The sequence below is a fragment of the Mirounga leonina genome, unplaced genomic scaffold (genome assembly GCF_011800145.1).
Source record: "Mirounga leonina isolate KUSES-001 unplaced genomic scaffold, KU_Mleo_1.0 Mir_174, whole genome shotgun sequence".
NCBI lineage: Eukaryota > Metazoa > Chordata > Mammalia > Carnivora > Phocidae > Mirounga > Mirounga leonina.
This window is the reverse complement of record NW_023270451.1, coordinates 42,588,941-42,614,926: the sequence shown is the minus strand read 5'-3', so window position 1 is coordinate 42,614,926 and position 25,986 is coordinate 42,588,941. Positions and strand designations below refer to the sequence as shown.

The following is a 25,986-nucleotide window of genomic DNA, read 5'->3' as shown; positions in this document are numbered from 1 at the left end:
GCACATCACTGGCTCTCGCGCTTTGCAAGGAAGGAGAGGAGGCGGGTTACCCCTTTCTCAGCCACAGCTCCCTGGCCCTAGCCTCCTTCCTTCTCACTGCCCTCACTCTCCTTCAACTCTGCAGCTCTGCTGGCGGCCTGGTGGGCCCCCGGAAGGTGCAGCATACCCAGGAAAGGCTCCTCGGATGTCAGCGCCTCTAAGCAGCCCAAGGCTCGCCTCAACTGCGTGGTTTCCCGAGTCCTCAGCTCCAGAAGACCAGGCGGGCGTGCACAGTGGCGCAGCCCCCACGCGTCTGGCTCCGCTGAGTGACTCCGACCCCCGGCAGGCAGCGAGGAGGAAGGGGTTTCTTCAAGGGCAAGGGGTGGAGTGAGGAGGCCGGCGGGGAGGATGAAGTGGAGGTGGATCCCGGGTAAGACGAAGGCCCTTCCGGGACCTGCAGATGCCTGACAAACCGCGGGGGAAGCCGCCCTGGTTGTTGGCGGTTTAGGGACGGAAGGCACTAAAGCGCTTCGGAAGTGACCATGAATGCGAGCGTGTAATCAAGTCACCGTGCAAATCGGGCAAGCCACGAGGCAGGCACATCCACGGCTGCGAACCCTGGCCCCGAAGGGGTCCGGCCAGAGTCGGAGACAGAGGTGGTTCCCAGAGCAAGCTTGTGGGAGGGGGATAGCGAAGGAGGTGCGAGCGCGAGCCTGCAGGAGAATAGATTCCAGGACCGCGCACCGGCCACGCAGCGACGAGCTCCCACCCGGCCACCCCCAGCCTGGGGCATCCCTCACCCGGGGAGTGATGGGTGGCAGGAGTTGAGCTCTCTCACCGCCCTCGGCGCACTTGAGGGCCAGGACCGTGCCGCTGAGCACAAGCGAGTGGCATGGGGCGCACCTCAGCCTCGCCGCGCACCGGGAGGCCCCCCAGCCAACATGAGTTACACCGGCGATTACGTGCTTTCGGTGAGAACACCGAGTGACGATCTGTTGCTTCCCCTGAGGTGGCTACAAAGAAAGGAAGCCGGGGAGGGGGGGGGGGGGGGGAAGGGAAGGGAAAAAAAAAAAAAAAAAAAAAAGCCCGGACCAGCTTGCAGCTTGTCAATTTCAACATCGGGTCACATGACCAGCACCTCCCTGCTAAGGATGGGGATAGATTTCCACGTCAGCTTACGTCTCCAAATTTCTACTTCACGGATCCGCTTCAAAGAGGCAGCTGCAGTGGAGAATCATGTTAAGCTCGGCTACTGCGGAGAGCCCAAGGTAGCCCAATGATGGATTTTGATGAGCGTGGTCCCTGCTCCTCTAACATGTATTTGCCAAGTTGTACTTACTACGTCTCGGGTCCAGATTTCTCCAGCCTCCCTTCTTTTCTGCCCCAGACCCCGTCTTCGCGCCCAATGACATACTCCTACTCTTCCAACCTGCCCCAGGTCCAACCCGTACGCGAAGTGACCTTCAGAGAGTACGCCATTGAGCCCGCCACTAAATGGCACCCCCGCGGCAATCTGGCTCACTGCTACTCCGCGGAGGAGCTCGTGCACAGAGACTGCCTGCAGGCGCCCAGCGCGGCCGGCGTGCCTGGCGACGTGCTGGCCAAGAGCTCGGCCAACGTCTACCACCACCCCACCCCCGCCGTCTCGTCCAATTTCTATAGCACCGTGGGCAGGAACGGCGTCCTGCCACAGGCTTTCGACCAGTTTTTCGAGACGGCCTACGGCACCCCAGAAAACCTCGCCTCCTCCGACTACCCCGGGGACAAGAGCGCCGAGAAGGGGCCCCCAGCGGCCGCAGCGACCTCCGCGGCGGCGGCGGCGGCGGCAGCGGCCACGGGCACGGGCACGCCCGCAACTTCAAGTTCGGACGGTGGCGGCGGCGGCTGCCGGGAGGCGGCGGCGGCGGCGGCGGAGGAGGAGAAGGAGCGGCGACGGCGCCCGGAGAGCAGTAGCAGCCCTGAGTCGTCTTCCGGCCACACTGAGGACAAGGCCGGCGGCTCCAGTACGTATAAAGGCAGCGCCCTGCGCTTTATGAAAGGGGAGTTGGAAATCTAGCGCAGCACCGCTGTTAAATTTTTATATGCTGTTTTATAAGCATATAAGGTTTATGAAGGGCCTTTAGGTTTCCCCCAACAAAACTTTGTTATAAAAGGCGGGATCACGTGGCGAGTGCTGAAATTGGCCGTGAAATACCCACCGGCCAAGGCATGCCTGCAAAAAAAAAAAAAAAATCAAAAAAAAAAAAAAAAACCACACACACAACTCCCTTTTTCCCTTTTTTCCCTTCTCAGTCCCAAGCCCAGCAGCTCGACCCTGCTCGGGGCCAGCTCGGGCTGGGGAGCCGGAGGTGGGCGCCTGTAAATTCCCCCTGCAAGGGCTCCGGGAGCCTTTGATAGCGAGGTAATCCGGAGATTTTTATAAAAGCCATGTGTTGCGCCGGGACTCCAGTCCCGGCCGGGATTCAAAGGCGTCGCTGTTTAACGATGGCGCTAGGAGCGTGTTTAACGGATAAAATAGCCCGCTTAGCTCGAGCAATATATTAAAAGAAACAAATTAAGCCAAAGCTGGCCTTTTTATCCAAAGGAAGCCATTTTCCTCTGGCGCGGTGGCAATTACGTGCCGCCTTCTGTCCCACTGCATGTTACTCACAATTGTTATTCATTCTGTCAAAAGCGGTTTTTTTTTTCCTCTCGGTCCTGTGAAGTTTTATTGAAAAGGGGGGCAAGTCGAGCCTGCCCGCAGCTTTAGGAAACCCCTCTTCCCTCCACGCTATCTAAAACAGCACCCCTGGCCAGCCGGGTGTTGGGGGGGGCGGGATGGCTGTGTGGCCTTGGTGCTCAGGGAGGGCCCGTGGTAGGGGGCTTCCGCTGCCACCTCCTCAGCTCGCGGAAGCCAGGAGGCTGGTCAAGGAGGCAGGAGCTGGTGGCCAGGACTCAGGCTGACAAAGACCCGGCAGCGGCCTCAGATGCTAACGAGGGCCAAGTCACGGCCGCAGCCGGGAAAGGCTGGGCCTGGGGTCGACTGTACTGCCTCGGGAACCGGGAACCGGCCGCCCAGGTGCTGGAAGGTGAAATGTCCGCGGGCGGTTGTTTGTTTAGTCTGGCCGGGCTGGAGGCAGCCGGCGACCCCCTCTCGGCGGCTTTAAAAGCCGCTTCTGAGGCCCCAGCCTGCCCGCCTGTTGCTGAAGGAGCCCTCCTTTCTGCTCTGGGGGCAGTGTGAGCAGCTTCCCTGGGGGCCTATCTAGGGAGCTGGCTTTTATCTGGGGCTGAGTCTCCGCCTGCAGCCTGTCCCCAGCGGGCAGTAGGAGACTGAAGGCAGGGGACGGAGGGGACCCTGATGGGGCTAGGACAGGGCCTCCAGTCCCATGGGCCAGCCCTTTTCCTCCACTCGGGGTTCTGGGATGGATTGCAGCCCCCACACCTGGCTCATTCCCTGCTTCTTTCTCCCTCCACAGGTGGCCAACGCACCAGAAAAAAGCGTTGCCCCTACACCAAGTACCAGATCCGGGAGCTGGAGCGGGAGTTCTTCTTCAGTGTGTACATCAACAAAGAAAAGCGCCTGCAGTTGTCTCGCATGCTCAACCTCACCGACCGTCAAGTCAAAATCTGGTTTCAGAACAGGAGAATGAAGGAAAAAAAAATTAACAGAGACCGTTTACAGTACTACTCGGCCAACCCGCTCCTCTAAGGCTCCAGCCAGCTGGAATTGGGTGGGGGGCTTGATACACGTGAGATTATATGCAGATTTTGCCCTTGACAAGGTCAAGGCACGTGGTGACTTTTGAAGAAAAGAGATGTGCAAAAGAGGGGAGGCTACACGGAGACAGCCTCTAAGAAGGCGGCCCGGGACTCTCTTGGGCATCTGTGGTTAAGATTCCTAACAAAAATTGGATTTGGAGAGTTGTGCATCAACTAGAATGAATGGTTTGGGACCCCTGGTGGTTCATTCTTGGAGACTGTGGAGCTTTGGGCTGGGTGTGGTCTGCATCAGGACTGGGCCTCCTGCCAAGCGCCCTGGAGACCGACCTGGGCCCAGGACCCTCCACATGGAGCCTGCCCATCCCCAGGACCCCTGCGCCAAGAAGCTATTCAATCTTTAAACCCAGTTCAGCTTGGGGACAGGAGCAGGAGGAAGGGGTGAGGATTCCTAGATGTCTGGAGTGGGGCTGCTTTCCAAAGCCAATGTGAAAGACGGCTGGACTAAGAGGTGGCTATGAGGTGGGAGAGGGCTGCTGATCCTTGAGGGGGGAAAAATCAATTCCAGGTGGCATTAGGGGCTCTCCACCCCTCCTAGCCACTCACCGCACTGTCCGAGGCCGAAGCTTCTAGCAGTAGCCTCCTGCAGCCCACCTAGTTTTTCCTACCGATGAGGGCCTTCTTCCTGGACTGCCACTCAGGCCTAAAGCCTGGTCGCAGAGCAGACCTTTCCCGCTAGCCCCAAGATCTCTGCAGGAAATGCCTGTGGAGTGCGGCAGCCTAGCTAAGTCTCCACCACACTTAAGTGAAGCTTGGGTTTGTTCAGCGGAACAGTGGGCCTGGCCAGCGGTCCCCAGCTGTGAGGGGCTTGAGTCCCCAAAACACCCAATCTGGCACCGCACTCTGCCCTTTGCGCCCCAGAACTGAGCTTGGAAGCTTCCAGCAACCTTCCAAGAACTCAAGAGCGTTTGGAATTATTTTAAAAAAATAAATATTATATTATATTATATATATTTCCCTGCAGGAACCAAAGCGAATTTTAAAAGATGCAACGTAAAGAGGGAAAAAGATGATGAAGAGAATATTTAAAGGCTCTATCTGTTTACAGTGTTCCACGGTTAAACTCACTCACTGCTAAAGAATATTTGAATGTACGCTTCATACAGGGATGGTGTTCAAAAGACTTGTAAATAAAAGAACCATAACCTATTTTGTTTGAATACTTTCTAAATTTTGCCATTAGTTGATTTCCTTGGGGTGTTGGAGGGGCGGGAAGGGTGTTAGGAATGATCTTTTTAATTTCTTGCAATGTCTGGAAAACATTAGGGGGATGCTCTGAAGTAGTTTGGCCCTCCAGGGTCTGGAGACCTGAGCTGAGAAAGTCAGGCACCCTCCCACTGAATCTCCTCTGCCTCCCTGTTTTAAGAAGTGTCTGGTGACTCTGTTTGTAACGGGATGTTGGCCTGTCCTCCGTTCTCACCCACCACGTATGTCGCAGCATGTACACAGGCGACAGGGCACAAGGAAAATAAAGACTGGAAACTTGAGTACTGGGTTCTGGTGTGACTTTCCTCTTCCTGTTTGCCTTTTACTGCCAAATGTCTGCCCCCCCCATCACTCCCCCCAAGGGGCAAGTTACCAGGCCCCTGAGGGGGTGGGGAGGTGTCTTAGTCAGGATTTTAACTCCACTAGAAAGCAAGCTTGGGAAGCCAAGGCGACTGGCCAGGTCCTTTGCAGAAGTGGGGGTCCCATGAATGGGGTATTTCAGGACCTGGAATTGGGGGTTTCATCCTTTCAGACTGGAGAGAGGCCTGGGAGAAAGCCCTGGAGCTTGAGGTGGTCAATGAGTTTGATCCCAGGCTGGGCTTGCTCACCTCAGGATTAGGAGGCCTGAAGTGGAACCACTCTAGGGTGCCCTGGGGATCCCCTTAGGAAGACAGAGACCAGTCTGGGTACAAAGAGCAGACTCTCAGGAGCCTCTATGGACACTTTGTCCCAAGCTCCCAGCTGAGGTTGCCTTTTCCCTTTGGGGAAAGAAAGATGCCTGTTTACTCTTTGTTTCCTGCCTTTGAACTTCTGCCTTAAATTTGGACATCACCCATAACCTTGAGGGGCAGGGCGGAAAGGCCAGAGCCTTTTGTTGCCCACCCCCCACCTCTACCCCCACCCTCTCCCCAGCCACCCAGGCAGGGCCAGAGTTGCAGAGAAGATCGAATTTGGAGAGAGGCCCCAGACCCCAGACCCTGCTTTGTTTATTTGTTTGTGTGTTTGTCTAACTGGTGCGACTGGGGAAATCGAGCTCAAAGGGGAATGGGACAGACCCCCCTAGATGAATGTCTAGGTTGATGAACACACACAAGGAGGTGAACAACGACTCTCCTGGGGGCAGGGAGGGGTGGGCAGGGAAGCCCAGGGTTTAAGGAAAGACTTCCTTTGGGACGGTTAAAGATTAACCAAAGTCTTGCAAGTTGCTAGAGAGTGTCTAGCCAGGAGGACTGTTCGCTGGCGGGCGGCAAGCGGGCGCGGGTTTGATTTCTGAGCCCTATAAAAAGCCCATCCTCCGATGGCTGTGACAATGTGGTCGTAAACCCGTCCGGGGCCGGCCAATTTGCATATTTGGAATGCGCCGCTATAAACCCGGCTGGGGTTTTGCAGCAATTTCTTAGATGTAAAAATGAGATCTGTTTAGCAGCGAGCTGGGCACATTCTTTCCCTCTGTCTATGCCTAGAGCCTGCTTCCCTCTCCCGGCTCCCGGCTGAAGTTCGGGCCGGGCCTAGTCACTCAGCCGCCACGAGATGGCGCACGTCCGATCAATGTCAAAGCCGCCGGGGAGCCGGGAACCCCAGCGCGATTCTTGGCCTTTGTTCGCTTCTGATACTAAGAGCAGCACGTTACATTATTTCACTTGTCCCGATCCCCTTAGTATCAAAATAAGGGGGGGGGCTCACCTTCAAGAAGTAATTGGTGTTGTAATTTAAAGCAACGCGCCTTCTCTAGGCCTCGCAGGCGTCGCGCCGCGGAGAAGCCTGCTTGCTGTCCCTTGGCAGTGATTTCGGAAATATGTCAAGGTAAGAGGCCACAAGTTTAGCAATTTCAGTCTGGCTGAGTCGGGAGTGGGGAGGTGGCCCATGTCAGAGCAGGACTGGGATAAGTGGCTGGGTTTGTGCGCTCCGGGTGACGCTATAGGCGCTCAGCCCACCCCCTCCTTTCTCCCATCGCTCCCTAAGGTTGGAAAGCAGAGGGAGGCCTAAGTGGAAAAGTTGACGATTTTAGCTCCTTGCGCCAGCGGTGCACCCAAGGCGACCTTTCAATTTTGTAGAAATATGCAGAATGGGATGAGTCAGGGATGGGGGGCATCCAAGTGAAGGGGTTCTGGCAGTGCCGGGGTGGGGGTTGTGGTGGCAACAAAAAGAGAAAGAGAGAGAGAGAGAAGAGGAGAGAGAGTGAGAGAGATGGCGGTACTGGGGAAAACAAAGTTTCTACTCTAAACAATGAGGTGGTTAGCAACCGTGGCCGCTGAGGCTGTCTTATTCCCTGGGCAGATATCCGGGAGGTCTCTGGTTTTCTACTAGGTGCAGTCTCTAGGTCTGTCCAGCAGCCTGGGGAAAACCTTTGTTCTGAAAAAGGCCAATTCCAAAAAGTCGCATATGATTTTTGAGGCTTCCAGAGAAGCTGTATTTGCTTATTTGGGATGCACTGCTACAAACCTAGCTGGGGTTTTGCAGTGATTTCTTAGATGTAAATATGAGATATTTTGCAAATATGTGAAAACTGTATTGGTATATACCCATACATTTTCAAAAGCTAGCATGGAGGATAAACTCTGATCACAGTCTCTCCATCAGGGTTGTCACACAACAAGTTTTAAATACTCAGTTCACTTAACGTTTCGGAGGCTAGATTCAAATATCCTCTTTTCTTATGTTTAAGTTTTTATCCCAATATGTTTTCATTAGTTTCTTGAAATCACTATTTTCACAAATATATAGTGCATGGGTGAATGGGGGGAGGGAATCTCAGAGAAAATATGAGTTCCGTGTGTGTGTGTGTGTGTGTAAATCTTGCCTATCAAAAGTCACTAGTCTTTGTTGAGTGTGGGCTCCCAAACTCTGCCAAAATAAGGCAACCACAGGAACCACACCAAGTGGGCACCCGCACCACGCTTTCTGCAGCCTGAGCCTTCCCTAAAATCCCAGAGCCACCTCTGGTTTCAAGGCCAGAGGCAGTTTATTATGGACAAAATTAAGCATATTGTAATTTGGGGAGTGTGTGAAAAGGCCCCAACACTCCCCCATGAGGAGAGAAGGGCCAGTTTAGTGGTTGGATTTAGAGAAAAATTTAAAGCGGGTTGTTTAGGGATAGATTGCACCTGATTAATTCAAAACAGACACAACAAATTTCCCTGGAAATGTTGACATTCTTAAAGATGAACGAGAAAGAACGTCATGGCTTACAAAAAAATTTTCTAACCATACAGTAAATGTGAGAATCAGAGAAGTCCAGATTTTTTGTTAAAGTGGATATGTGAAAGGAGCGCTTATTTTCCTTCTGTGGGGTCGCAGCCCAACTCCACAACCGGTCAGATAATTCTGAGCCTGGAAAACACTGAGAACGACTTCCAGATACAAACTGTTTACTGGCTATCCCCATTTCTGTACCTAGTATTTTTAAAAGGAAGTGGGGTTTTGGGTAGTAACAGTTTGTTATTTCTCATCGTTTGCAAGGGCCTGGTCAGAAGGAGGAATCCGCTATCGGGTGAAATGCACCGTGATCCTCGCCAAAGGGCTTTTTCCACTTGCCTGGCCTTTACTTGGGCTCCACAGGCACGGGGAGGGTGAGCGTTATTACCCAGGTAGAAATGGATGATATTTACTCCGAAATAAAACGTGGGCCTTGGGGGCTGCACATAACCTCTACACAGGCCTGGTTGAAGGAAGCATGCACGGAGAGCTTTAGGTCAAAGGCATCCTGAGGGGGACAGTGAAATTCAGCTGCTGGGAGGGAGGGTGAAAGGGAGAGAGGGGAAGACCGCAAAGGGGCTAGAGGGAAGACAATATCCAGGAGCCGACCCATGCTGCAACTGAATCGCTTTTCTTAATCTCTGGGGATGGGGGACCTTGAGAAGGCCCTGGCGATCGATAAACCGAATATTCTATTGAGGAAGTTAACACCTCGGTGTTATAGTCTGGGGAGTGCGGAGCCTTGGTGGGGGGGGGGGGGCGCGGTCTGGGATGCTGGGAGCTCCAAGACCAGTTGAAAGGGCAGCAACATCTAACTTGAGCTTCTGCTGCGTGGATATCTTCTTGTGCGAACCAGCGGCAGCAGGCCGGCTGCGTCCCAGGCCCTGGGGCAGGCTGTCGGTTTGCTCGCAGCTCGGCCAGCCTCGGTGGGGGTGGGGCGGCGGTCTGGGACCAGAGAGGAACTCTTACCCGGGCTTACACACTCTTCATCATCGTCATCTTTTTTTTTTTTTTAAGCAAGAAACAGCACAAACTCAACATCCCATTTGGTTTATTGCAAGGGGGAGAAAAGAGGTTGGAGAAAAACATTCAGCTTTCCCAAAGGTCAGTGAAGACCCAAGTGCCAATGCCATGGTCTGCAAGCCTGCAGCGGGCTTTCCACCTCCTCTAAGTCCGCCGCCAAGGGGGCCTTCTTAAAGCAGATGCAGTACCAAGCTGGCTTTTGTCACCTTGGTTGGCACCTGTGTGTTCTTGGATCCCATCCCGCCTAGAAGCCCATTTGGTCACCCTACAGGGCGCTGACCAGGCTGAGCCTGAGATGCCTACAGCCAGGCACCCGGCTTGTCTTACCAGTCAAACTGGCAGGGTTGCTGAATTCCTGAGAGTTCTGGAACATTCTGGAGGGCCCAAGGAGAAGGCTGTAAGGGGTCTGTGAACTCCTTGAAAATGATGGGTCAAATTGTGGGAATGCCCAGATGTGCATTTTTCACAGGATAAGAATCAGAGCTTGGCCTTAGCTTTTCCAAGGGGGCCTTAACTTTCAAAAAGAAAGATAGGCTTAGATCATTGACTTTCATTTTATTTTCTTAGCTTCTGCCATCTCAAGCATTCTCTCCTATAGCCACTGGCTCTTCCCTTCCCAGCCTACAGCCTTGGGAAAGCTGCTTTCTGCTTTTAGTGTGGAGAGGAACCAAATCCTGGCCCAAACGGCCTGCAGGGACTCATTCTCCTCAAGGACTCCTCTCCTGTTCTTGGGCCTTACTTCACACTCTGCAGAGCTTTCTTGATTGGCAAGCACAGTGCTTTGGGGCAAAGCCCCCTTCTCAGGCAGTCCTCAGTTCTGTGGCATTTCCCAGTAGCACGCTGAGTGCAACAGTCCCAATGCGTTCCACCCTCCTGGAGAGCTGGATAAGGACCAAGCCCATCCAGACAGGGGTCCTAGGTTGTCCTGCTCTGAAGCTTTTCCCTATTCAAGTTTGTTGGCCTCTGGGCCTAGCCAGGTTAGAATTTGTCTTGGCCTCGTTCGCCGGAAGGAGGTGGGGAGTGAAGGACAGTTCCTGATCTCTCCACACAGACTTGATTCGGCCGCTGCTGCTACTTAGGCCTCAGGATCTCGTTGGATTGGAGAGAATTGGTTCTCAGACTCTCTCCCCTTCTCCCCCCCGCCCCTTTCCTTTCTCTCCCTCAGCCCTTCTCTCCTTCTTGTCTCGATCCATCTCCCTCCTCTGCACCCCAGACGCTCGGTCCGCGGAGCCAGTCACCGTGAGGCACAGGCCGGCCGGGTGGACGTGGCTGGAGCGCAGCGCAAGCCGTGGTTCGCCAGCTCTGCAGAGTGGGAAGCGGGGGTGCGGCGGCCCGCGGAGCAGCCACAACAGGCGCAGACCGCAACCGCTTGCATCTCAGAAGCCCGCGTCAGGGCTCTCCCGCCAGCCCTCCCGGCTACTCTCTCTCTGGGTCTTCTCGGGCTCGGCTTCCTTCTCCGACTAGGTGCACGACGGGAGGAACAAGGCCAAGTGCCTGGCACATCACCCGGGATGCAAGGGTCTTTCCCCGCTGTACACAGAGGCCTGAGCGCTCTGCTTCTTGGGATCCCGGCGTTCGGCAGCGCCAGTCAAGGCCTCTGCAGGGGCTGGAGCTGGTGCGGCGGGCAGGCCTGGGGCATCCTGGAGAGCTGTGGCCCACAGGCCTGGGGCAAGGCAGCGAGCTCCCGGGCTCCACTGGATCCGGCCGGAAAAGGTATCATTTCCTGAGATACGTATGAGGCCCACACCGGGGCTAGCGCCCTGGGCCAGCAGTTTCCAGTTGACTAAGAGCGCGTCCCTACGGCCAGGGACGAAGGAGGCCCTGGAGTCTACTGAGCAAAGGGCCTGGCCTCCGAACGCTGCTATAAATGGGCCACGAGCCCAGCCCGGCCTTGCCGGGACGGATTTCCTCACCGCGGGTCTCGTTAAAATGCGCACACCGCAGGAGTGAGGGCTGCCCCAGCCGCGGGTTTAGAGGGGAGGGGGGAAGAGGGGAGGGGACGGAGAGGCAGGAGTGTGGTGACACTGGTTCCTGTCATAACCTCCGAGAGCGTGCGAATGCCAAGGCTAAAGGGAGAGCTTGAGGCGAAGGCGTCCATCCGCCGCCCCCTCCTCCAAGTTTCCCCCTCCAGGTCTTGTCTCCCGTCAAACCGAAGACCCTGAAGAGCAATGTTTCTTTCACTTCCCAGAAGCGGCATATGAGCTTGGAAGCTACCCGGGTGATGGGGCTGTGGGGTGCCTGGATCTGGCTGGGACCTCCAAATCGGGGTAGGGCAGTCTTTCAGCCAAGGTTACCAGTTGCTTTTACCAACACCCCCCGCCCCCCCGCCCCAGCTTGTTTCAGCTCACCAGGGTCCACCGACAGGAGCTGCAGAGAAAGCAAGCCAGGTGAGCACGCCAGAAGCAAAGATCCTAACTGGATCAACGACTGGCCGAGGGGAGTGTAGAGAGATGAGAAGCCATTTTGGGGAAAATTCTGTGTGGGGTGCAAGAAAGAAGTGTCAATAGCCAGCTGCCAGTGAGCGCTGGATCTCGGGACACTCTAAGGGTCTTCTTGGTGGCTTTAGGGCCAGGTCTGCCACTTTGGGGAGACAGCTCCAGGTCCCGAGCTGAAAAGGAAGAGCCTGAGGCCCCCACAGGTCCCCTTAGTGGTTAGAGTGCCTGGAGAGCTAGTGGCTGATTCCGAAACAAGAATGGGGAGCACCCAAGGCGGGCCGGGGTGCGCACCATAAACACCCCACTTGTTAACTGCGCGGGGGGCCCAAGGGCCCTTCAAACAGACCCGACAGGAGGGCTCACGTCCGAGCGTGGGCGGGGCTAGCACAGGGGCCAGGCCCCCCACTAGCCACGTTGGGGCAGCCCCCACAGCCCCTGGCCTTTGGGCTGAGGTATCGGGTGTGCGTCTCCCGGCCCATCAATACAGATTACATATTTATATCAATCATGCGCTCAGAGGGCGCCCTCGGAGAGCGGCCCCGCGCCTACGAAACCAAACTGGGAGTGGTCGCGCGGAAACTCTGGCTCAGGATTGGCTGCGGGCACCCGCCGCGATGCGGGGGGATTGCTAATCGTATTCAGCATGTTTTGCACAAGAAATGTCAGCCAGAAAGGGCTATCTGCTCCCTTCGCCAAATTATCCCACAACAATGTCATGCTCGGAGAGCCCCGCCGCGAACTCTTTTTTGGTCGACTCGCTCATCAGCTCGGGCAGAGGCGAGGCTGGCGGTGGTGGCAGCGGCGCGGGGGGCGGCGGCGGCGGCGGCGGCTACTACGCCCACGGCGGGGTCTACCTGCCGCCGGCCGCCGACCTGCCCTACGGGCTGCAGAGCTGCGGGCTCTTCCCGGCTCTGGGAAGCAAGCGCAATGAGGCGGCGTCGCCGGGCGGCGGCGGCAGCAGCGGGGGCCTGGGTCCCGGGGCGCACGGCTACGCGCCCGCACCTTTAGACCTGTGGCTGGACGCGCCCCGGTCGTGTCGGATGGAGCAGCCCGAGGGGCCGCCGCCGCCGCCGCCCCAGCAGCAGCCACCGCCCCCGCCGCAACCACCCCAACCCCCGCCGCAGGCCACCTCGTGCTCTTTCGCGCAGAACATCAAAGAGGAGAGCTCCTACTGCCTCTACGACTCGGACAAATGCCCCAAAGGCTCCACCGCCACAGCCGAGCTGGCCCCCTTCCCGCGGGGCCCGCCGCCCGACGGCTGCGCCCTGGGCACCTCCAGCGGGGTGCCAGTGCCCGGCTACTTCCGCCTCTCCCAGGCCTATGGCACGGCCAAGGGTTACGGCAGCGGCGGCGGCGCGCAACAGCTCGGCGCCGGCCCGTTCCCCGCTCAGCCCCCCGGGCGCGGCTTCGATCCGCCACCCGCGCTCGCCTCGGGCTCAGCGGATGCAGCCCGGAAAGAGCGAGCCCTCGATTCACCGCCGCCCCCTACGCTGACTTGCGGTGGCGGCGGCGGCGGCGGGGGCTCACAGGGCGACGAGGAGGCGCACGCGTCGTCCTCGGCCGCAGAGGAGCTCTCCCCAGCCCCTTCCGAGAGCAGCAAAGCCTCGCCCGAGAAGGACTCCCTGGGTAAGCCGGGCGCGCCGAAGGGCCGCAGTCAGGCGAGCAGACAGGCCGACCCAGAGAAGGGAAAGAGCAGAGAGCCAGGAGTGCGCGCAGCAGCCGGCCGGCCTTGGCCCAAGCTGCAGGCAGGCTGACCTTGTGAACTTGCTTTTTAATATTTGGGCGTGGGGACGCAGTAAAAATTCATGTCCGGCTTAGCGCCCCACACCAAGACGTCCGCCGCGCTGGCCTCAGCTCACCCCCCATTGGGGGCGAGGGCATGGACGAGCAGCCCCCCTCTTGTGCATGCCCTTCTCCGTGGCCCGGAGCACCCTAAGCCGTGGTCTGGGCCCAGCCTGCGAGGCGCGGCCCACGCGGGGGGAGGGGGAGGGAGGAAAGTGGCTCGCCCGCAGATAGCGCGGATGTTTGTAAGGCATCCAAAATAAGCAGCCGCCAGCACCAATAAATAAGCCCATTAACCGGCGAAGTTCGAGTTTACGATCCCCCATGCTTTTTTTCAAAGTTGCTGGAGGGGCGGGAATCCTTGCGGGGAGAAGAAAAGGCAAATCCGGCCGGGTCGGCGGGGCCCTGAGCCTAGAGTCAGAAAGGGGCCATTTCGCTTCTCCTGGAACTCGGAATCGCCCAGACTGCCCGTCCCTGGCTCCTGGAAAGACGTGAGGGACGGCCCTTGACCCCGATTCGGTTTTTCGTGCCTTCCCCATGGCCCAACGATGTCCTTGTTCCTCTCCTCATTGGGCCTTAGGCAATCAGGGGACGGGAATGGGACAAAGCCACGCTGCCGGCCTCCCTTCCAAGTGAGCACCCAGGTCTCCAGCCTGGGGGCTGCAGGAAATGTTTGTCTGCCTTGGGGCAAGAAGCAAAGAAAGGCGTTAAGTTCAAGATACACAGCCTGCCCTCCCAGGCCGTTCTGTCTGTGAGCGCCGGACAGCTTTGTGCTAAAACAGGTGTTTGGGGAAAAGTGGAGGAAAATGTAAATCGGGAAGGCAGGTGTAGATTGGAGGCCCTCTCCATTTTGCTCATGCCCTTTGGAGGAACTGCTCTTCCTGAGCAAGCTAAAGGGGTGTGTACGTGTAAAACTCTCTCTGTGTGACTTAGGGCATCCAAGTCCCAAATTCACCCCTGCGCACAGCCTAGCGTGGCCCCTATTTAACCTTCCCTTCTTTATTCTCTTAAATGCTAGGCAATTCCAAAGGCGAAAACGCAGCCAACTGGCTCACGGCAAAGAGCGGCAGGAAGAAGCGCTGCCCCTACACCAAGCACCAGACGCTGGAGCTGGAGAAGGAGTTTCTGTTCAACATGTACCTTACTCGAGAGCGGCGCCTAGAGATCAGCCGCAGCGTCCACCTCACGGACAGACAAGTGAAAATCTGGTTTCAGAATCGCAGGATGAAACTGAAGAAAATGAACCGAGAAAACCGAATCCGGGAGCTCACAGCCAACTTTAATTTTTCCTGATGAAGCTCCAGGCAATGCCGTTTTTTCGCTGCCAGAGAGCCGTTCTCCTCCCTCTGCCTTCGGCCTCTGCCCAGGAACTCGCACCTGTGCCGGAGCCCCGTTCCTCCCTCCCACACTCGCCATCTCGCTGGCCGTTACATCTGTGCAGGGCTGGTTTGTTCTGACTTTTTCTTTGTCTGCTCGCTTGGTGCTGGTTTACTTGTTTTCTGGGGGAAAAAGCCATATCGTGCTAAATTTCTATAGAGATAAATATTATCCTCAAGTGTTGAGTGGTGACCGGCTGGTTTGCTGTCTCGGGGTTCCTCTGCTGGAAATGGCTCCTGTCCTCCCGGTGGAGCTGGTTTCCTGCGGGGGCGGGCAAACCTAGCCGGAAGGCCGAGGTCCCATTGTAGGCGCTGAGGTGTCTGGCCTGAGGTCAATGGTGCAAGGAGCCGCCACCAGGCTCGCCTGCCTAGAGTGCTGGGCTGTGTTTAATCAGGGGACACAGGCCCCTGGGTTTCTTTTTTCTTTCTTTCTTCCTTGGCAAAGAGAAGGGCTTGCAAGCATGAACATGCAGGCTGGCAAAAGGGCTTGGCTTTGGCTGATGAGAAAATTGAGAGTCAGAAAGATTAATCTTTCTTTTCTCTGTAAGATATCCCAGCTCTAAAAGGGGAAAAAAAAAAAAAAAAAAGAACGACAAGGAGAAGGAAACTTCTCTTCCAGTTTGTGTGAGGTCTTGCATTGTGGGACTAAATTATTTCACTTACCTCTGAACTTCCATATCCTTCTGGCTGTAGATAAATAATCTAATATAGTTTTGTTTATGCGTGCGGATTTAGTGGGGTTTTTTGGGTCATCAAATAATTGTTACCACTGGTAACGCGACAAGCACACCACAATTCTCCCTATCTTGTGGAGAGTTTTCTTTCTCATTTTCTTTTTTCTTCTTCCTCTTTTATTTTTTCTTTTCTAAAATTCACAGAATCCGAGGAGGGCTGGGCAAGCAGAATAGACTAGAGAAGGGAGACATTGTTTGGGTTTCCTTTATACTGTGAAGTTACATGCATAAAAGGGTCAAACCTGTAGGTGCAGAAAAAGAAAAATTATAAATACAAATCTGTATAAATGTTTATTATTATGAAAAATTGCCAATCTTGTTTTATGCAAATGCATTCTATCATTATTATAAATGTTAGTTCTAGCTCTATTTACTTCTAATCTTAAATCAGAATAAATTAATATTGTAATGCTGCTGTGCGTGGAAAAAAGACGATGTTTATGTTCTTATAGAAGAATAAAAGCTGTGGAATGAAGCTTTTTAATTTTACCTCTTTTTTTGACTTCTTATCTTCACCTTCCACTTTATCCCGTTCACCACTTTTACAACAGGAGGACTAGCCCGCGCCCCCTGCAATTACTTTAGGCATCTATTTAAATATTACCTAGACGGTCGTAATTTGTCTGGGCCCTATAGCCCTGGTGCCGTAAGGTTTGTCGGCTTTTGTTCAGTTTTATGACTCGCTAGTATATCTGGATTGTAGCTGTCCTGGACCAGTGGTTTCAGTTGAGAGGGGAGCTGCATAGACAGAGGAAGCCAAACAGGATTTCTTTCGGGAGCCCCAGGGAGGCTCGCAGACGCCGGTTGTTTTGTGGGTCCCCTGGTCTTAGATGACCCCCAGCCTAGGAATCCGGGGAGCAGGCTGGGCCCAGAGCGCGTCCCTAGCATCCGCGGCAGCAGCTAGGTAGCCTGCTGCGGGCTGCAAGCCCCCCTCCCCCAGCACGGCCTCCCCCACCTGGTCGCCCTCCGCGGGGCCACGCGTTTCCTGCTCGCGGGAGGTGGGGGGGGGCGACCGCAGGGGGAGGGGGCGCGGGAGCGCGCGCCCCGGCTGGCTGGCTGGCTGGGAGGGAGAGAGGGGGAGAGCGAGCCGTGGGGAGCGAGCGCCGGAGGCCGAGACAAGACAGGGAGCTGGGCTCGGTGCCGTCCCCGGCGCTTTCGAGTCGCCCAGGGCTGCCGCCGCTTGGCGCCGGCTCGCTGAGAAGCAAGATTTGGGAAACCAGCACGCACACTGCTCACTCTCCTTTCTTCTCGCTTTTCCTTCTCCTTCCATTTTCCTCTCTCTCCTTTACCTTCCTCCCCCCTCTCTCCCAGGTTTAGCTTACCGGGGCCGGTGGCTTCTCCCTCGGTGAGGCCTTAGCGGCAGCGCGGGACACACAGTGGCAGCGCGGGCGCAGGTTGGCAAGGGGCCGGGCCGGGCGCGATCGCAGGGTTCTCGCTTGGCTGCGGCGGTGGCGGCGGCGGCGGCGGTGGCGGCGGCGGCGGCGGCGGGCGAGGCAGCCCCGCGCGGGCAGCACCAGAACTGGTCGGTGATTTAGGTAGTTTCCTGTTGTTGGGATCCACCTTTCTCTCGACAGCACGACACTGCCTTCATTACTTCAGTTGAAATCGTCTCCAGGTACCTGTGCGCGCGGGGGCCGGGCCAGGCGGGGCATCCGGGCCCTGGTCGTGCCAGGCCTGCGGTGGCAACCGCGGCTTTTCCCACGCAGGAGCCTCGTCCCTGCCTCCTTCCCAGCGCTTTGCCAGGCTGTTGGCCTCAATCCCTATCCCCACCTGGCCCTGAGCAGGTATGGTCAGGTTAGCCGCTCCTTGGCGGACGCCGGGGGCGTGGTAGGAATTCTGGGCCCTGAGCCATTCAAGGTCAGGGGCGCACGCTTCCATCCTGGGCCTCCCCCAACTCCGGGCCATTCTCCTGCAAGGCTGGGACGCTACCAGCCCCAATCCAGGGTAGGAGACCAGGAAAGATCCCTCTGAGAGAGACTCAGGCCAAACTAGGAGGGACAGGGCAGAAAGGGGCTGGGATCCTGGCCTTGTCACTTACCCTTCTCTCTGTAAGCCGCCCTCTGCTCCCAGGAGTCGCCTTTGACTCTTTCCTTCCTTCTTTTCTTCCCTCCTTTCTTCCTCTTTTTTCTTCTTCTTTATCTTTCCCTTTACTTCTTTCTTTCCTTCCCTTCATTTCTTTCATCTTCGGTCTCTCTGTGCCCAGTTTTCCATCTCCACTTCCTGTCCTCCCATCTCTTCCTCTGGGAGGGACCCAGGTCTAGCTTGGGGAGAGCCTGGGGCGGGGATCTTATTTTTTGATGCGTGTTCAAGTTGTGGTCAGAATCTGCCAAGGAAGGGCTCGCGTGGGACAGCTGTCGAGGGCTGTGGATCAGGGCCTGGTGTGCCACTGCACAGACAAGACCTCGGTTATGATCACGACCTGATGGCGGCGGCCTTGCGTTCTTACTCCGTGGGTCAGCAACCACAGCCTAAGAGATCCGATTAGGGGGCATTCGCGGCGTTTCTGTGTGCCCACACCGAGGGCAAGGAGGCCTTCGCTGGCCTCACGGGGCACTTGAGGCTGGGACCTGGGCTGAGGCCCAGCCAGGCTCTGTGGAGCCTGGCCACGCAGGGAACCGCGCCTGGAAGCTTCCTCCGCTTTCCGGGGCCTGCCGGTCCCAACTCTGGCTTTAACCACTGTAAGGGAGCCCGGCTAGGGCAAAGATTGGTTGCTTGATTGCCCGTAGCTTCTATCAGGTTCAGAGTCTGTTAGAAATGGCATCCTTGTGCGGGCGGGTGCTGGAGAAAGGGACCCTTCCAGCTCCAGTCTGTTTCAAATAATAGGGGAAAGGAATCTTAAATTCCACAACCATTGTATTACAAACTTGAGCCCTTGTTGCAAGTTGTAGTCCACCATTGGAAGCCAGTCGAAGGATTCTTGCTACCGAACTGAAAACAACTTTCATCCCCTCCCTGCCCCCAAACACACACACACATACACACACACATGCAGGGGCCTTCAGACTCATGCCCACCCAGCTGTGTTTCCCTTCCCAGCTCTGGCTGTGGGCCCTGGAACTGTTTCCATTGCTCTGTCTGCGGTTCTGTTATCTGAAAGGCCAGCACACCGCTCTCCTCTCAACTCCTCTGTACCATTTTCCGGACCAGAGTATTGGATTTGTTTTGGAGGCCAAGGTTTTAGAACTCTCAGGCGAAAAGAGGCGGTTTGTAATTACATCCATTTATTTTTTTTTTTTAAATATACACACGCAGTCCCTTTCATTTCCAAAATAAAAGCTGATTCAAAAGCCTGAATATTTTCTCCCCAAATCTCTGGGCAGAAGAGGGGTCATATTAGGTTTTTCTGATTTTTCTCCCTTTTTAGGCATCAGTAAGGCCTGCTTAACACTCCACGCCTGCTAATTATGTGGTAACTGTCCTATTTTGGGAGCTAAGGCTATTTAAACAGACTTTTTATTTAAAAAAAATACTAATAATAATTCAAGGCTTCTCTGGGCAAAAAAGTCGAAAAGCAACTAGGCGAGTCCAGCCTGTTGGCAGACAATTACAATTAGGAGCGAGGTTTCCTCCAGGGTTAATATTTCTTAATGAAAATCTCAGAGGCACCGCGAACTGCCCAATATTTGGGACACACCGGGATGTGGTGGGGGTGGAGATAAGGTAGAGGAATGTAAAGGAAAAGGACAATATTACGGGGGAGGAGGCTAAGGCGACCGGGACCAGCCACATCGGAGTTCGCTGTGTCGGCCACTTCCCTCTTCCGGCGAGAGCGGATAACGGGGCACCCGGTTGGTCTCCGCCACGCTTCGCAGCCTCGATCTGGGGGAGAGCCCGGCATTTGAGGGTCCCCGTCCCGGATAGGGATGTATCAGGGTTTGGGGGAGGATTACTGGAACTGTTGGGGAGGATGGAGGCAGAAAAGGAGATGGAAGCGCCCTCGCCGCCTGCCCGCGCCGCCAGGGAAGTGGGCTAATGAGAAACACACTCTTGCAGGCATAGTGTTCACACGTGAATTTAATTACCCCGTTTTTAGGAGTCGCTGCTTTCCGTTCGGATTTGGGGTGGGTTTTTTCTTCCAACTAACAGAGGCCGCGAGGCCTCTTAATTTAACCCTGAAAGACTCTTAAGGGGTGAGAAATACCCTCCTCAATGTGGCCAAGCCAAGGAATGGGATTAAAGTCAATGCCCCGTGCCCCTCCCCGTTTTAATTTCTAGCCCTGGACTTGAGCTGCGGTCGCCTAGCTTTGGGCCTTGTAACCCTGTGGAGCCGTCCGGCCTGGTGAAAACCGAGGCGGGGCCCGGGGCGGGGGCCAGAAAGAAAGGAAGGAAGGAGCCCTGAAGAACTCATACAGGGCCCGAGGCCAGCCGCTCCGGTGCGGGCCTCCCAGCTACCGGAGCCGCGCGGTCTCTTTGGCCGAACTGCGTCTCGCAAGCCCATCTCGCCTTCCACTGAGGCTGCCTCGTGTTTTTTTTCGCAGCTAGGGTTTGGGGAGTGCGACAAAGCTTGCAGAGCTCAGCGTGAGGGCCTTTGAGGTCGGGGCACAGTGTTGGGTCGCCTGCTGCGTTCGCCTGGGTGTCGTGATTCCCGGCTGAGGACCCGAGGACCCGTAGGGCGCGGGGGCCGCGTGTGCGCGCGGCCGGGACCGAACCCGCAGCACAACCTGGCCCTCAAACCCTTTGGCTCAGGGACAGCCGGCCGCTCCTCGGTCGGGCGCTAGCTGTTAGCAAAGCGGCGAAGCTGGGAGCTAGCTGCCCGGGTGCCCTGGGATCCAATGGGGCAGATTTCCGGGCCCCACAATAGGCGGTGCCCTCTCGGAGGCCTGTCCTTGCCCAGCGCGCTCGGGCAGGGGCGGTGGTGGCTCAGTTTGGGATGGATACTGCGTTGAATTTGACTTTTCGCGGCCGGCCCGGGGTAAACTCGCATCTCTGGGGACTGCAGGAATTATTTACAGGGAGCTCGCCAACCAAACACAACAGTGTAATTTAACCTTTCCAAGTCCTCGTAAATTTTTACAGCTGGGAGCCATGGCGAAGCAACCGAATCTGCTGGTCGTTCCCAACTTCCCACCAGCCTGTGTGGCTTCTGAAACAATAACTCCTTATGAAATATCATAAATATAGATTTAAATACAGTAGAGCGAGAATGCGATTTGGCTGCTTTTTTATGGCTTCAATTATTGTCTAATTTTATGTGAGGGGCTCCACTGGCCGCACTTGCACGCGGGACCCGCGCCTTGCTGATGGCGTGATTAATTGTGATATAAAATAGTCCGCTTAAGAAGTGTGCGTCTGGTGGTGGCGGTGGGAGGGGAGGGAGTGCAGAGGCAAGGCCAGATTTGATCTTTTAATCTTCGTTGGCCACAATTAAAACAAACCCGATCGTGGAGCGCCGCGATCCCTTTGCATAAAAACATATGGCTTTTGCTATAAAAATTATGACTGCAAAACACCGGGCCATTAATAGCGTGCGGAGTGATTTACGCGTTATTGTTCTGCCGGGCGGGCACGTGACGCGCGCGGCCAATGGGGGCGCGGGCGCTGGCAACTTATTAGGTGACTGTACTTCCCCCCCTGGTGCCACCAAGTTGTTACATGAAATCTGCAGTTTCATAATTTCCGCGGGTCGGGCCGACCGGCCAGGCACGGGGCACAGCGATGGCCACCACCGGGGCCCTGGGCAACTACTACGTGGACTCGTTCCTGCTGGGCGCCGACGCTGCGGACGAGCTGGGCGCGGGCCGCTACGCGCCCGGGGCCCTGGGTCAGCCTCCCCGGCAGGCCACCGCGCTGGCGGAACACCCCGACTTCAGCCCGTGCAGCTTTCAGCCCAAGGCGGCGGTGTTCGGCGCCTCGTGGAACCCGGTGCACGCGGCGGGCGCCAATGCGGTGCCCGCCGCAGTGTATCACCACCATCACCACCACCCTTACGTGCACCCCCAGGCGCCCGTGGCGGCGGCGGCCCCGGACGGCAGGTACATGCGCTCCTGGCTGGAGCCCACGCCCGGCGCGCTCTCCTTCGCGGGCTTGCCCTCCAGCCGGCCTTACGGCATTAAACCTGAACCACTGTCCGCCAGAAGGGGTGACTGTCCCACGCTTGACACTCACACTTTGTCCCTGACTGACTATGCTTGTGGTTCTCCTCCAGTTGATAGAGAAAAACAGCCCAGTGAAGGCGCCTTCTCCGAAAACAATGCTGAGAATGAGAGCGGCGGAGACAAGCCCCCCATCGATCCCAGTAAGTGTGTCCTCCCTTCAGGCCGGCCGCCGCCTCCACGCCGGCCACCAGGATCTGCCAGCCCTTCAGCTTTCTCTCGAGCCTGCCTTCGCCTGCGCTGGGAGCCTCTTGAGCAGGGGCCGGGAACCAGAAGTTGCTGTTTAGAATGCCTCAGATGGGGCCCCAATTCCAGAGAACAGTGACAAGCTGGCTGCCGCGTTCGGGGGGAGGGGAGGCGGCTGCTGCCGAGAGAGAGGGGGGGCGGGGCGGGCGCTGCCGGCCAAGCCAAGACCAGCAGCCCCTCTCCCTGGCTGCCCGGTTCCAGGACAGCACTTTGGGCCGTTCTTCGAAGGCAGCTCGTCAGAGAGAATCTTTTGTGCGGCTAGATTGTCCTGGAGCGGCGGCAGCAACTGTAGCCTAGACCCTGGAGAAGACAGCCGATCCCCTCCACTTCTTGCCTTCAGCCAGTGATGGCGTAAATCCTGCCCAGGATGAGGCTGTAGGCGACCGGGCCACGGTGGTCCCCATGCCAGATTATTCAAATAAACTGGAGACGTGATCTACGCCCCGCGGTTGCTCAGGGGCGCCTTGCCGGCTGCCCGGCTCCCACGGCCTTCCAGGGAGGTCAAAGACGGAATGGGGAAAGTAGAAGGAAAGGTGGGGAAGGGTGGATAGAGAGAGAGAGAGGGAGAGGGTGTGTGTGTTAGTGAGAGGGAGAGAATATTAACGTTGCAGGAACACAGGGCAGCGTGCTTTCCCCCTGCCTGGCAAGAAGAGGATCTATTTCCAAATTTCACTCCTTGCACAGTGTGCAAAGGGCAGGACGAAGGAGAGGAAAAGGACAGGAGGACAGTGGAGGAGAAAGGAGGGTCTGGGAAGGGAGGGGGAAGCCGAGGTTTTCCTGCGTGCAATTGTGACTGTTCCTCTGTCTGTCTGCCGGGATGCCTTTGTGTACGGTTCGCAGCGCTTCCCCAACCAGTTCAACAGCGCCCTGCACTTTGGCGGAAGACCCCAGGAGATTCCCTGGCCCCAGTGGAGGGGCGAGGTAGGTGCTTCTCCTCTTGCTAAATCCCCTGTCTCCCTCGCAGGCAACCCAGCTGCCAACTGGCTCCACGCGCGCTCCACGAGGAAGAAGCGCTGCCCCTACACAAAACACCAAACGCTGGAACTGGAGAAGGAGTTTCTGTTCAACATGTACCTCACCAGGGACCGCAGGTACGAGGTGGCCCGGCTGCTCAACCTCACCGAGAGGCAGGTCAAGATCTGGTTCCAGAACCGCAGGATGAAAATGAAGAAAATCAACAAGGACCGAGCAAAAGACGAGTGATTCAACTGGAGTTCATTTAGAAAAGAGTGAGCTAGAGAGAAAGAGAAAGGACTGCCTGATCCTCTCCCACCCCTATTCCCACCCCAGCCTCCACCACCCCGCACAAAGCGGCTCTAAACTCCGGGCCTCATCTCCCCCCCCCCCCCCCCCCCCAGCCCCGCTCCCGGGCGGGCCCCCCCCCCCCCCCAACGCCCCGGCCTGCCGCTTTGATGGAGGAGGTATTGTAAGCTTTCCATTTTCTATAAGATGAAAAAAAAAAATGGGGGGACATTTTCACTGATGGCTGTGTGTGCTAGCTTGTATATATTTTTTAAAAAAAATCTACCTGTTCCTGACTTCAAACAAACAAACAAACAAACAAAAAAACTACCTTTTTATAATGCACAACTGTTGATGGCGGGCTGTATAGTTTTTAGTCTGTGTAGTTAATTTAATTTGCTCTTTGTGCGGCAGAGCGATCTGCCCAGATACTTGAACACTGTGTTTTATTGTGGTAATTATGTTTTGTGACTCAAACTTCTGTGCTGGGTGACGCACCCGTTGTGATTGTGAGAGCTTAGAATTCAATTTCAACTCAGGTTGTTGATGAGGGAGAAAAACAGTTGCATAGAGTATAGCTCTGTAGTAGAATCTGTCTTCTGTATGACTAGGCTGTTCGCCTTTGATTGTAAACTAGCTGTAAGGATTTCCCAGTGAAATAAAATTTTAAAAGAAAGAAAGTGTTCTCCTGGATGCATAGATTCATGGTTTTTTCCTCTTTTGAAATGCGGGCATTTTAGTCTCTACATGCTCTATAGACCTGTCTTGTTCATTGTGTATATAATCCACATATTAAAGAAAAAGTAATCAGACAAGCTTGAATATTGTTTTTGCACCGGATGAACATTGAGGAAATTCGGAGCTATACATATGTGCAGAAGGTTACTACCTATGGTTTACATTTAATTTTAATGGGGGGGGGAATGAATGCTTATTGTAATGGAGTTAATTTTATTGATAATAAATTATACACTATGAAACCGCCATTGGGCTGCTGTAGATTTGTATCCTTGATGAACCTGGGGTTTCCATCGGGCTGAACATACACTGTATATTTTGTGATAGTTACCTCAAGACCTACTGACCAAATTGTTGTGTTGAGATGGTATTTAACTTTTTGCCAAATAAAATATATTGATTCTTTTCTATTTATTGCGGGTCAGCTCTTTGCACCTTTTTCTCTGGATAAGGGAGCGGGGGTAGAGTCTCTGGGTGGGGGCCGGGCCGGGGTGCAGGAGGACAGAATCTCAGTTTCACCTCTGGCGGCGGGCTGTTGGAGCGGGAGCCTGCCGCACCCAGCTGCGCTCCCGCTGGCGGCGCAAGCACGGGAGGAAGGCTGCACGACGAGGGCCGGCGAGGCCTAGCTCCCGCCTCTGACCTGCCCCACTTGCGGGGAGGCCCAGAGGCCTCTGAGGAGCAGGGCTGGGGGCTCGGGTCTCGTTGGCCAGTAGTAGTGAAAGGCCATCCTTTCATCTTGGCGCCCCAAGAAATTCCCCTGACACGGGTGCACTGAGACTCCCGAGGCCTTCCCCTGGCACGGGGCGGGGAGTGTGAGGGCAGCACCGCGGGCTGAAGGGCCTGCCTCCTGAGGAGTCTTCAGGGAGGGAAACAGGAGCCCGGCTGCCCCGACGCGGCCTCCAGGACAGACATTTGCGGACTCTCAGGGGACGGAAGTCTTGCGCCCCCCGCCCCCGCCCCCGCCCCTCAGCGTCCTGTCCGGCTGGCCCGGGGGATTCGGGGTTCTGTACGGCGCTCCCCTCCCGAGCACAAGTCCTGGCAGAGGCAGGGCCTAGGCAGCCAGCGAGCTGGACGCGCCATAAAAGCAAATGAGGGCTGTTGCCGTTTATGGGGTGTAAAGGGCTGCGGGGGGAACAGCCACAACATCGGAGGCCCAAGTGCCTTAGAGATGTGGCCAGAGGGTTCAGCATAATCTCCCCCCTTTTCTTTTCTCGCTCTCCCCGCCCTCCCCCCACTACCCCGAAACTGCTGGAAAGTTATCTGAGTTCCGACGCCTAAAGGGGGAACCTGGACGCCGGGGGGATGGGTCTTCTCCTCACACCCCCACCCCCACCCCGCCGCCAGGTTGGGACGCCCTCTGTTGTTGCAGACAGAAGGAACTTCAAAGAATGGGCAGTAAGGGTGTGCCATAAAGGCCGGGTCTGCGAACTGTCTGGAATTCGGCCCTTAATGAGTTTACAACTGTCCAGCCCCAATTAAGATTTTCCACCAAAGCCTTTTCATTTGTTCTGTCTGCACCGATAAAGCGGCTGCGGAAACAACTCTTTTATGGGCACTGCGCTCTCGGCAGCGTAGATTCCGGGCTCCACGCACACCCCCCGCCAGGGACTGGGCCCTCGCCCAGCTTTGGGAGCGCGGCGCCCTGCCCGGCCCGGCGCGGCAGACGAAGTTCAGGCCGCGCGGCCGGGGCTGCAGTGCAGGGACTCTGCCAGCAGATGGCAGTATGGCTCCACGCAAGAGGCGTCCGCGCCGCCATCTCCCGCCGCCGCAACCCTGGGAAGTTCCTAAGATGTCGACTTGACGCTAGCCTTTCTCGAATCGGAGCCCCAGATCTGAATGAACTGCGGTCGTATATTTTCTTTGCTGCTCACGCCCGCCGGGAAACCTCGCTGGGAAACAAGCAAGCTGTGGGACTCGCCCGACCTGCACCGCTCCCGCCCTCTTTCCTCTCCCCGATTCCGGAGGCCTAGTGCTGCGTGGCTGCAGCCGTCCGGCGGCTGCGGGGCGGCAGCTCCAGGCGCGGGGGTGGCTCTGGGGTCACCGTCCCCAGGCCGGGACAAGACTTGGGGCAGCGCGACGCTCGGAGAACTCGGTTTGACCCAGCGGACAAACCAGGACTAGGGCCTACAGCCCCGGGACTTGGTGACCCCCCCCCCCAGAGGGTATGCAGAGGGCGCATACC

General features: G+C 56.3%; 3 protein-coding genes and 1 long non-coding RNA gene across 5 annotated transcripts; 3 read left to right on the top strand and 1 right to left on the bottom strand.

The window, feature by feature from the left end:
* The first annotated feature begins 1,255 nt into the window (after positions 1-1,255).
* On the top strand, positions 1,256-5,197 carry HOXA11 (homeobox A11). The gene is made up of 2 exons (XM_035020802.1): positions 1,256-1,982; positions 3,435-5,197. Exons 1-2 carry the CDS (start codon positions 1,256-1,258, stop codon positions 3,665-3,667), a joined length of 960 nt encoding a protein of 319 aa, XP_034876693.1. The 3' UTR covers positions 3,668-5,197.
* Positions 5,198-12,240: 7,043 nt separating this feature from the next.
* HOXA10 (homeobox A10) lies at positions 12,241-15,325 on the top strand. Its single transcript, XM_035020799.1, has 2 exons — positions 12,241-13,220; positions 14,395-15,325. Exons 1-2 carry the CDS (start codon positions 12,254-12,256, stop codon positions 14,667-14,669), a joined length of 1,242 nt encoding a protein of 413 aa, XP_034876690.1. The 5' UTR covers positions 12,241-12,253; the 3' UTR covers positions 14,670-15,325.
* An 8-nt stretch (positions 15,326-15,333) lies between these two features.
* On the bottom strand, positions 15,334-17,844 carry LOC118020906. The gene is made up of 3 exons (XR_004682051.1): positions 16,809-17,844; positions 16,091-16,224; positions 15,334-15,728 (listed from the first exon to the last, which is right to left on the bottom strand). It is a non-coding gene; the product is annotated as an uncharacterized LOC118020906 (long non-coding RNA).
* A 931-nt stretch (positions 17,845-18,775) lies between these two features.
* Positions 18,776-23,195, top strand: HOXA9 (homeobox A9). Of its 2 annotated transcripts, none has more exons than XM_035020801.1 (2): positions 18,776-21,721; positions 22,026-22,660. In XM_035020801.1, exons 1-2 carry the CDS (start codon positions 21,142-21,144, stop codon positions 22,169-22,171), a joined length of 726 nt encoding a protein of 241 aa, XP_034876692.1. In that variant the 5' UTR covers positions 18,776-21,141; the 3' UTR covers positions 22,172-22,660. The 2 variants fall into 2 exon arrangements, with proteins under 2 accessions (XP_034876692.1, XP_034876691.1); XM_035020800.1 differs by lacking the exon at positions 22,026-22,660 and adding an exon at positions 22,789-23,195 and having other exon boundaries at positions 18,777-21,721.
* The last annotated feature ends 2,791 nt before the right edge of the window (positions 23,196-25,986 follow it).

Coding starts and splice junctions, on each gene's coding strand:
- HOXA9 (XM_035020800.1), top strand. CDS start 21,142: ATGGCCACCACCGGGGCCCTGGGCAACTACTACGTGGACTCGTTCCTG. Junction 21,722..22,788: donor CAAGCCCCCCATCGATCCCA/GTAAGTGTGTCC, acceptor TCTCCCTCGCAG/GCAACCCAGCTGCCAACTGG.
- HOXA11 (XM_035020802.1), top strand. CDS start 1,256: ATGATGGATTTTGATGAGCGTGGTCCCTGCTCCTCTAACATGTATTTG. Junction 1,983..3,434: donor GGACAAGGCCGGCGGCTCCA/GTACGTATAAAG, acceptor CTCCCTCCACAG/GTGGCCAACGCACCAGAAAA.
- HOXA10 (XM_035020799.1), top strand. CDS start 12,254: ATGTCAGCCAGAAAGGGCTATCTGCTCCCTTCGCCAAATTATCCCACA. Junction 13,221..14,394: donor GCCCGAGAAGGACTCCCTGG/GTAAGCCGGGCG, acceptor CTTAAATGCTAG/GCAATTCCAAAGGCGAAAAC.